General features: G+C 40.3%; 1 protein-coding gene across 1 annotated transcript; it reads right to left on the reverse strand.

Annotated features, from left to right (window-relative positions):
- Window positions 1-3118: 3118 nt before the first annotated feature.
- On the reverse strand, window positions 3119-6057 carry LOC147618012 (small ribosomal subunit protein eS10z-like). Its single transcript, XM_086775543.1, has 4 exons — window positions 5979-6057; window positions 5580-5859; window positions 5284-5419; window positions 3119-3235 (listed from the first exon to the last, which is right to left on the reverse strand). The coding sequence occupies exons 1-4, from the start codon at window positions 6055-6057 to the stop codon at window positions 3119-3121; spliced, it is 612 nt and encodes a 203-aa protein (XP_086631669.1).
- Window positions 6058-11255: the final 5198 nt, after the last annotated feature.

Genomic DNA, 11255 nt, shown 5'->3' on the forward strand with positions numbered 1-11255 from the left:
TAGCAACTCTGTGTGGCAAAAATTCCCATTTTGGGTTTTGTGACCCATTCCAAGAAAGTTCGTTTGGTCACCCGCTCGGAATCCTCCATGAAATATTCATCCTTCAAGGCAAGCTTGAACTCCTCCCAATTTCTGCCACCATGTGTCTGTAATCCTCTTATGCGCTCTCTTATTTCAGGAACACATACCAGCTCAAAGCTTCGAACCATATCCTCCTCAGTCACCCTGTTTAGCTCCATTTCCTTTGTGTAATTGCGCAGGTACTTTGTGATGTCCTTACCATCAAATTGATCCACCTTTTTCACAATTGACTGCAGTGCTTTAGTCGTGGAAATTTGCCCCCTCTCAGCAGCAGCTTGCTGCTGTTGCATATACATAGTAAACATCTGAAACATTTGCATAACCCGGGGGTCAAAATGAACCCCCTGTCCCTCAGGATTCTCAGCCATAGCTTCCCTGTGTATTTCACCACACTCTCACCCCAGCAGTTTCACGTCGGGTTCACCAAAAAGCTGTCGTAACGTGGACGGTGTCGCTGGGAAAGTGCGAGACTTCTAGCTGTGAGAGTAGCTTTCAAATCTAGCAAGGAAACCAAAAACACATAACTCTTCAAGAAGCATAAGACATCTCCACCTTTGATGACATGTAGATGTGCCAATTCACTTCAATACATCCCCAAATTCAACTTGAAGATTGCACATAAATTGTGTGTCAAGAGCATGACCAGTTCCAAGCATAGATCTCCGGACCCTTTATCCAAGTGCCTCATACATATCACATGTAGGCATAACACAATCTACAAAAGATTTCCATATACATGTGACCATTCACATCACATACTTCATATATTGCTGACTCCACCATTTCAAGATGACTCTTGATCTCATAAAAACCTGCTTTCAGAATCCAAGAACTCACAAAGCAAAAGATGGCATATGGCATATGTACAACATATTCATGTGATTTTAGGAAATTCCATGTCTAGCATTCCAAAATCCAACCGAGTAGAAAAATAAAATTCAAATCCCAGGAATCTCTTTGTATTTTGATGCTTTCTTATTCCAAGGTTCTCAAAAACCATAAAAAACTTTTTCCCAAAACCTTCTCGTTCTCAAAAACCTTAAAGGGATCTTACATTATACGATTTTTGAAATCGTAAGTTTAAAAAAATCACTTATCTCAGAGTAAAAAAAAGAAACGAATTTATGGATTTCGCTATTCCCATACGGCTGCTTCACTGCAGTATGCGCCAGAATCACCATTCATAGAGCTTTTAACATCATTTCCCTTGAATACTATGAGATTTTTTGAAGAACATGACGTTGGATAGAGCTTTATTTCTTCTTTAATTCTAATCCCAAGATGCCCTAAACAGTAGCGCTCCTCACAGTTTTAGGATCTCTGGTCGATTTGCTCTCTGGTTCTGATTTTCACACACCTCTCTTCCCCGTATGCGCCATCCGTCTGGTTTTTCTCTCTTTCTCCATTTCTTTCTCGCAAGAGAATCGGGATTCTTCGCCTTTTGCAGCTAAAATTTCGAGTTTCCCCCGATTTGAAAATACTGCGCCTCCTTTTCTTTCGTAACTTTGCCACGTAAGCCACCACCTCTTGCCAGTTATTGAACCTTCCATCGTCACGTAGAATCCGACTGTATAGCTATAAGGATTGCTTCAGTCGCACAACCTCTTCATGCAAGGAGTCATGTTCTGTCAAGTGACAGCTGTACATTGTGAGTACGTCAATAGCAGCATCCAGGTCCCACAGACAATGTAAGCGCAGCAGAAGAGCAGTCAACTCCTGGGCAATCCTTATCACACGTTGTCATGACGTGTGCGGTATAGCCAGGAAAGTATGAGACTTCTAGCTGTGAGAGTAGGTGTCAAATCTAACAAGGAAACTCACACACAAATTTCCCCAAGAAGCATAGGACAAGTCCATTTTTAGTGACATATACATGTGTCAATTCATCTCAATACATCCTTGAATTCGTGTACCAAGTGCTTGTCCCTTTCCAAGCTTAGATTCACTGGCTCCTTTTTCCAAATCCTTCAAGCCAATCACATGTAGGCATAGCTTAACCTTCAAATAATTCCAACATACATGTGCCCTTTTACATTCCACACATCCAGTGTCATTAATTCCATCATTTCAAGATGCTCTTTATCACCTGAAAACCTGCCTTTAAATTCTAACATCTCACAAACAAAAGATAACATAGCATATGTACCACATAATCATGTGATTTTTGAAAGTTCCATATCTTGCATTCCAAAACCTAGCTAAGTAGAATTTGAAATCCAAACTCCAAGATTCTCCAAAGTAATAAAAAAAAAAGCTTACACAAGACCTTATTCCGAAAGCCTTTTGAGGAAAACCTTACGAATTTGAAATTCGTAAGTGTAAAAAAAACATTCACTTATCTTTTTAAAGGGAAAAGAAACGAATTTATGATTTTTCGCTTTTCTCTTTATTCGCCACCTTGCTGTAAGCGCAAGATTCAGAGTTCTTCACGTAGTATGAGGTTTTTTTTTTTGAAAATCGTATCATCTAATTGCTCTTCATTTCCTCTTCAATTTGAAATCCAGGACACCATGAACAGTCGTCATCCTCAAGAAATAGAAAGCTCTGGTGTTTTTCCACTCTGGTTATGATTTCTGCACATCTCTCCAAACTCTGATATGCGCTGTCGCCTTTATTCTGGTTTTTCTCCCCTTTTCCGCAAGAGATTCGGGAGCCTTCTACTTTTGCAGCTATTATTTCGAGTTGCCTCCGATTCGAATACACTGGCCTCCATCATTTTCGCTTATTAATCGAAAATTCCTTTTTTTTTTAAAATCCATGTAGGCTGCCACCTTGCGCCTGCGCTAAGGTGCACTAGATTGTTTTATAGCCGACGTGCCCTCAGCTGAAACCCTCCATTACTAACTGATGTGCTCTCGCTATAAGCTTTAAGTTATTCGTGTGATTGAATTGTGCAGATATATCTTGGCCAAATGTGAAGCCAGCACCACGTGGTGAGATTCCCCATCCACAACGATCATCAGGATCAGACCATAATAGATCACACATAGGCCCTTCATGTGGTACTTCTTGTACGCGCTCAAGTTTTCTCACATGATTAAGAGTTTCTATGGAAGGTGACAAGCCACCATGCAGACAGAAAATCTCCCACTCCACCAAAGCTTTTGTTCATGCCCCCAAAACCTCCAAATCCAGGTCCACCACCTGAACCCATCTTCTCAAATGACTCTTTCTCCCATCCTAACATAGGGTTTTTTTTGTTTTGAATAGCTTTGCCATCATATTGCTTTGAGCCTTTGGTTAAGGAGGTACCAGAGATGCCCTCTCTAAGATAGAATCACAATGAAGCATCCTTTCTTTATGCTTAGTTATTTTCTTTGCTACTATCGAGGTATATGATCATCAAGGCATGGATTGTAAGAGCAGCATCTTATTGAAGTCCTCCTTGTTTTGCTCAATCCAAGTAAGAACAGAAATCATGGCATTCTCAGACACAATGTCTTAAAAAGAGCATTCTTCAAAACAATCCTTACATCATACATGTTGAGAAGGGTGTTCCCTACTACAAGGTCCACCATATGCATAAAACTCCATAATTCACACCACACTCATGTACAGAGGCTTGGCTCAGCCTCAGCTCATCTTATTGAACCTCATTTACAATATGAACATATTTACTCAGACATCATATAATGACTCATCATGGCACTTAACCCATGCATCTGGATTTGCATTTGATGGCCTCACATGCATAGTTTCACACCATAGACGTGCCATGGCACGACAACGTGTCTTTGAGGCTTAGTCTCCGTCTCATTCCTCTGTTTGAGCTCTTTTCACTCAACTCATTGCAGGACTTTGCTGCACAATAGTTCTTAAGATCAGCTTGAACATCTTCATTGTACGTCAATAGCAGCATCCAGGTCCCACAGACAATGTAAGCGCAGCAGAAGATCAGTCAACTCCTGGGCAATCCTTATCACACATGTCTTTGAGGCTTAGTCTCCGTCTCATTCCTCTGTTTGAGCTCTTTTCACTCAACTCATAGCAGGACTTTGCTGCACAACAGTTCTTAAGATCAGCTTGAACATCTTCATTGTTGTAGCAACCGCCACCATCACATGACCTCGACTTGCAGCAAGCTGGACCCTCAAAGGTCTTTACCTTTAAGCAAGGTTCCTTCTCCGAGCATTTTTTACTGCTCTTTAGGCTCCTTTGACAATGTTTGCTTTTATGCTTATGGCCAAGCTTATACCCTAGACAAGTTCCATCTTCATTTCTTTCTAGCAATAGCATACTGTTGAAGATTACAACCAAACAAGTGCCCACATCTGTGACAACTGCACCCCACAGAGATGCGTACCCTACTACGGCGAGGACAATCACTAATATCTTGGTTGCAAAAGATAAGAAGATATTTTGTTGAATCTTTCTACGGGCTTTTCGACCAAGTTTCACAGCAGTTGCCAACTTTCTGAGATCATTTGTTGTCATGAGGGCAATGTCAGCAGTCTCCATAACAATAGCAGTACTACCAGCAACACCCATAGCAATGCCAGCATCAGCAGCAGCAGCTAAAGCTGGGGCATCATTAATCACATCACCCACCATACCAGTCAGAGTTACTAGACCAAGCTCACTCACATTCATCTCTATTACGGTTCCTTTTGTCATTACACCAAAAGATGTGTACATGGAACCATTGGGATTCTTTTTCAGCCCGATTATCTCCAAATTGAATGTGCACTTTAGTTCACAATGAGTAACATATGCTTTGGTGAAGCATAGCCCAGAAGAAACGTTCATAATGACATTTTGCATGGATCCATATTCAACCATATTATCTAATCCCTCTTTGTTGTTAGCCCCGTAAGGAAGTGATGCTGGCTTTGGTTCATTGATAATTTGTACTACCTCAAGGTTTACCATAAGCATAAAACTCCATGATTCACACCACACTTATGTACAGAGGCTTTGAGACCTGGCTCAGTCTCAGCTCGTCTTATTGAACCTCATTTACAATATGAACATATGTACTTTGACATCATATAATGACTCAAGTCATGGCACTTAATCCCATGCATCTGGATTTGCATTTAATGGCCTCATACGCATGGTTTCACACCATAGACGTGCCATGGTTTCACACCATAGACGTGCCATGGCACGACAACACACACGTGGTAAGACGATTATGAAGGAAAGAACGCCAAACAAGGAACCAACAACTGAACCAAAACAAGGCATGTGCAATACTTATACCCTGAATGAAGGTTGGAACCCCTCAGCAGGTGCTCCCCCATTGTCACCAAATCCACCTGGACCGCGTGGAGGGCCACCGCGATACCCATCCCAGTCTCCATACCTTGGCATGTCACCACCTTCACGGGGAGGCCCTCTGCCCAAAACACAAGAGTTCAAGATGTGCTAGAGAGAGAGAGAGAGAGAGAGAGAGAGAGAGAGAGAGAGAGTAACATCAAAACCCAAAGATTGGTGAAAGAAAATTAGCACAATGGTATATACAAGCGAATAAAACAAGTAAAAACCCAGTCACACACCTTGGTCGGTCACCCGGAGGTCCACCCATAGGCCTGCCTGGGGGCCTGGCAGACTTCTTCAGAGTAGTAGGAACGATTTCTGAAGGCAGGTTGAGGTAGGTTCGAAGGTACTCAATGCCATCATTAGTCAAGTACCAGTAATAGTGCATCCACGCAAAATTCTCTTTCACATACTCCTTGGACTTGAAGCTCTGCATAAGCTTTATAACTTGCAAGTTTGGAACATCACTGTCAGGATGCTTGGGCAAATTGAAGTCCTTCTTCACATAGAGTACCCCCTCTGGACACGCATACCATTAGAGAGTTGGGTACGTCACAAAACCAAATGTATTCTTGAAAAGACCAAAAACTCAATACGATAAGAGACGTTGGTCCATTTTTAATAGCCGATATTTGTACCTTTGAAAAGGTACTTGTAGACTTCCACCCGATTTTTCTTGGAGATCAACTGCAAGCAGATAGTGCGTAAGTCTACCATGTTCATACAACTTGAAAGCAACTCAAGCTCCAGTTCATCACATACCTTAACATTTTGATTCATCAAATTGTCTACCTAGCCCAAAAAAACCAAGACTGCACATGTTATCCGTCATGAGAAAATGCCCAAAACTTCTTATGTAATATGAATGACAGGCTTTAAATCTAACCGAACATAATTCACCACTCAGACACAAGACAAAATAGCAAACCTAAAAAGGAAATGACATGCTTCTATATTTACAAGACTAATTGCTTCATACAAGAAAACTACAATATGAAATCTAAGATCATCCATGACATGGACAAGGTACTCCCATCATCACTTCCCGAGATCAGGAGCAAATTAAGTCAAGAAATAGGACACACAAGATGTACTTTGAAGGTTGGCCTTGTGCTAGTCTGTGTTGTCCTGCCTTACAATAGTTAAGAGCATGTCTATTTGCAGCCTACAAGTGCCTGCCAATGTATCCACCAGCCATAAAATAGAGTAGTAAAAGGCGCTTACAAAAGTGGTCTCCTGCATTCTGGTAAACCTCAACAATTAAGTGGTAGATAGGTTATTATTCCTGCAAGGTTATCAAGCAAGTAGTTTGCTTTTGTTTAAGATGTAGCTTTTTTATTCTTGATGAACAGCTCCACACATAGTGACAATCACAACATGAACCCCTAGCCATGCTGGGGGCAAGCACGTCGTCCTGATCAAAGTTATTTGACTATCCAAAATGGTGGTATTCAAGAACAAAGCCACAGACAACTAATCGCATTGATGTAACAGCCTATCTCTAACAGCTAAAAACACTCTAAACAGCCTGTCTCTAACAGCTAAAAACACTCTAAACATTGGTCCACCTCTAGAGGATGCATGCACAACACGATGTCAATCTTTGAAAACAATATGGATAAGAATGCCATGTGAGTATAGTTTGTATTATATTTCACATAGAGTTACTGATTACTTATGTCCTTTCCAAAATCGAAAGGTTAACTTCCATAGGCCTATCACACATACGAGCCGCCATCACAACCGCGTTATTATCATTCTGATGTGCCACAAGCTGTGGTGGCCATGGAAGGCCTGTATGCACTCTAACCCATCACACAAGCGATCATGTACTATGACCATGTTAGTTGGACATCATACATTGATAAGCCACATGCGCTCCAGTATGTACTCAAACCCATCACATAAGCGATCATGTACTATGAGCATGTTAGTTGGACATCATACACGGATAAGCTGCATGCACTCCGGTAGACAACATTCCTCAAGAGTATGCTTTGAGCTTGTCGTAGTGGAAAACACATGTGAAAGCATAATCTATCATTTCATGCTCTGAGCCTCAGACAAGCTCATCACCAAAAGACCCCATATCTGAAAGCTTGAAGCTCCAGTACTACAAAATGGTTTTTAGGAACCTCCAAACACTCGTAGGTGCAATTGTTTTGCCAGTTCAACCATTAAGGTTGAATTTCACTCCTATGACATTGTTTTGTTGGCCTTTCAGATTTAACATTGTGTAGTCACACGAATGAGATTGCTGCAAGGAGTCTAACAAACATGCGTACATGCACACACAATAGCTATTATTATTGAAAAGGTAAAACACTTGTCATACACCATTTCAGTGTGAATGTTAATATCGTCACACGTGGGCAGCTCCAGAAACCCTAGACTAGGGCTACAAATCATGAAAACAAGTCCAAAACCTCAGCAAATTACTCTCTCTCTCTCTCTCTCTCTCTCTCTCTCTCTCTCTCTCTCTCTCTCTCTCTCTCTCTCTCTCTCTCTCACACACACACACACACACACACACAAATCCTTCTTACGCACACAAAAACACAAACATAAATGACCCAGTTGCTCCCTCTTACACACACCTGAAACGCAAGAGAGCTACAGCAGCGAAAGAAAACATACCATGGTGGCGAGGTGGAGATGGCGCCTGCAATCCCTCCTCCTTGCTCTGCTACAACCAATCCTCTTACTTCATTTAGGTTTACAGCCTGAGTAGACATGAAGGTATTTACTAAACACTCATGTATTATGTATGTTATAGCAAAATGTGTATGTGTCAATATACAGCCTGAGTAGACATGTATGTATTTACTAAACACTCATGTATTATGTATGTTATAACAAAATGTGTATGTGTCAATATAAAAATAAACACTCATGTATGTATGCTATAACAAAATGTGTATGTGTCAATATAAAAATAAATATATGTGTGTTTGTGTGTGTGTGTGCACACGCACGTTATTTACTAAACACTCATGTATGTCTATATGCATGCATGTCAATGCTAAAACACATGTAGTACACACAAATTGTATGTATCAATGTCAATGTGTGTGTGTGTGTGTGTGTGTGTGTGTGTGTGTGTGTGTGTGTGTGTGTGTGTGTGTGTGTGTGTGTGTGTGTGTGTGTGTGTGTGTGTGTGCACCTTCATAAGGTTTTAAAAAAATTCAACTTACTAATTAGAAGATGAGAGAGAGAACATAGCAACTAACGAAGAGAGGGGAACTCAAACAAAAAATATCAAAAGAAGAAACACTAAAGCATTTAACTAAAATTATTCGAAAAAAACAAAGAATTTTACATTATCTTAATTCCTAAATTAAATGCCAAACTACAAATTAAAGCACTCCAAAAACAAAGCATTGAATGATGAATTATAAGCCTGCATCTTCAAAACCCAACATAGTACAGCCTTAACTTCACTACTTGTCCAAACATGAAGTAATACCTTATCATGCATAGCCTAGACAAAACATGAAGTAATACCTTATCATGCATAGCCTAGACAAAAGCTACAACATACTTGCCTCATTAGTGCCCAAGAGTAGGTGCAAGTTTCTGGAAAGCAGTAACTACCCTCATGAAATCAGAAAGGGGGACCAAAAGTAGACTCAAACTCCGAAGACTTTCTTAGGGAGTAGGGAGCAAAGAGCACAGGAAACCAAGGGGCAACAACCTAAGAGAAAGGATGTTGGTAAGTAGATGCATAAAGATAAGGGGAAGGGAAAGGAGTAAACCATAGCAGACAAAAATTATGCCTCTATTAATGTTAGCAATGGAAAGAGCCTTAATGGTGGGACCACTCCCACAAAACAAAAAAATCAAAAAGCACCGTCGAAGGCCAATAGGAAATCAAATATCAAGAGGGAAGCAAGAAGAAGAGGTAAACAATTCAGTGCATTGCTCAATGCTGGTTTGCTAGAAAGTGCGGGACTTGATGTGGCTAAGGTAGACTATGCGCAGGTTGTGAATGTGGATAGAGTGGTTGGAAAATCTGTTGACAGTCGGCAATTAGAGCTTTGTTTTCACCTTATTAGCTGGTAAGAGTAAATCAGAAGTGATTTGTAAGATTGGAACGGCTGTAGTACGCCGTGATTTACCCTCAAGTGATGTATCTTTTTACTGATACCAATAAAACATCTTTTTGCATTTTTTTATAAAAGTTTATGGAAACCTAGTCCCAAATTGGAACTTTCTTTATGTGACCAACAAATTGAGTTTCTATTACACTCCAAAGGTGAAGGGCAAACTCAGTCATGATAAAGGCTAGCACTTTAAACAACAATGTAGAATAGCTCTAAGATTGAACAACAAGAAAATTACAATTAAGTAAGGCATTCAACTAAAAGATAATTCGTCTTTTGAGCCCTCTTTTACTACTTATCACTTTAAACATTCAAAGAGAAGAGATGCCAAAATCTTGGGCCTTTGACGCTAGCATGTAGCTTGCTTTTGTAGAAAATTTCATGGAGAAAGTTTCAAGTGCACTTCACTAAAGCTCTCAAGGATAACAAAAACTATTATTGAAGGAAGGGGGTATATCACAAAGACCTAGTAGCTCGTCATGTGAGTCAAAATGAGCATCACTAGGAGAGGTGCAACTAGGCGCTCAAAGGTAGTGACATTTTTAGCCTATGTGGATGTAGTTCCAAGCACCTACCTGCTCACCAATATATTATCAGATAGAGATAAGAGGTTTGATAATTGAAAAAAACGAGAGGGAAATCTTCAAACATTGAATACATTTTTAGTATGAGTATGACATAACATTTGCAAACTCATGGTCAACCAAAATGTCAACATGATTCTAAAGGATATGCTTCATGCATATGCGAGTTTTTTTTTTAAGAAATCCAATTGGGAGGAGTACTTGCCACATTCGGGGCTTGTATCTTGGCTATTGACGTGCTTTGTATCTAGCCAATTGACACATAGGCTTCTTCTTTTGCACATAAGGTAGTGTTAAGTTGATAGTTGGGGTTGATTACAATATCAACCATAAAGCAAATTGTCAATGTGAGAAAAGAAATTTGGTTCTTTACAACTACCTTTACTGTTTGATCTAGGCGTAGGGTTTCAACAATGAACACCTCACACAAAAGGAAGAAGAATCTTGAGAGAACACAACAAGAAGATAATGTATTGTAATAAGTGTACCAAGAAGATAATGTATTGTAATAAGTGTACCAAGAAGTGATAACCCTTGAGAGAACACAACAAGAAGATAATGTATTGTAATAAGTGTACCAAGAAGTGATAACCCTAGACTAGTACATACTAGCTATATGTACATGCTTGGGTAAAAAAACCTCCTAACGAGGGAAAAAGTGCCTTGACAGTCCTAAGTGTGTTCACACTTCACTATCATAAGTGTATGGCAACAAATCCCCCTTGAGAGTGATGATGTATGGCGAGAGCTGACACCAAATGTATAGGGTAGGTGCCAACTCAAGGAGGACATTCAGTCCACAAAGGGGAGTAAGCCTAAAGCTTTGTGAAAAGCTTGAAAGTTCCCATGACATAGAGCCTTTATGAAAAGATCCCCAATGTTGTTCTAAATTGGCACATAAGCCATGCCGATCTCTCCTGTTGAGAGTCTCTCCCTAACAGCATAGTGATAGTGCACATCAATGTGCTTTGTGAGAGCATGAAAAGTTGGGTTTCTCAAAACTGCCAATGCGCTCTGATTATCAGTGAAGATGATAGTGGACGAGGATTGTCCAACACCTAAATTAGTCCATAAGGTATATGAGCCAAAGACACTCAACGGTAGTTGTGAATGTTACCTTATACTCAACTTCGCAACGAAATGTGGCCACAATGGGTTGCTTCTTGCTGAGTCATGAGAATTAAGATACATGAATGACCAAGACAAAAAGCAAAATCTACTAGTGGAC

This window comes from Cibotium barometz, chromosome 36, assembly GCF_041138505.1.
Source record: "Cibotium barometz isolate CiBa-2024 chromosome 36, ASM4113850v1, whole genome shotgun sequence".
In the NCBI taxonomy this organism is placed as follows: Eukaryota; Viridiplantae; Streptophyta; class Polypodiopsida; order Cyatheales; family Cibotiaceae; genus Cibotium; species Cibotium barometz.

Bases quoted from the DNA above. Each gene is read 5' to 3' on its own strand.
- LOC147618012 (XM_086775543.1), bottom strand. From the start codon at position 6,057: ATGGTAGACTTACGCACTATCTGCTTGCAGTTGATCTCCAAGAAAAAT. The intron at 5,860-5,978 runs GTACAAATATCG...ATGCGTGTCCAG, and splicing joins CTACAAGTACCTTTTCAAAG to AGGGGGTACTCTATGTGAAG. The intron at 5,420-5,579 runs GTGTGTGACTGG...TGTTTTGGGCAG, and splicing joins CCTCCGGGTGACCGACCAAG to AGGGCCTCCCCGTGAAGGTG.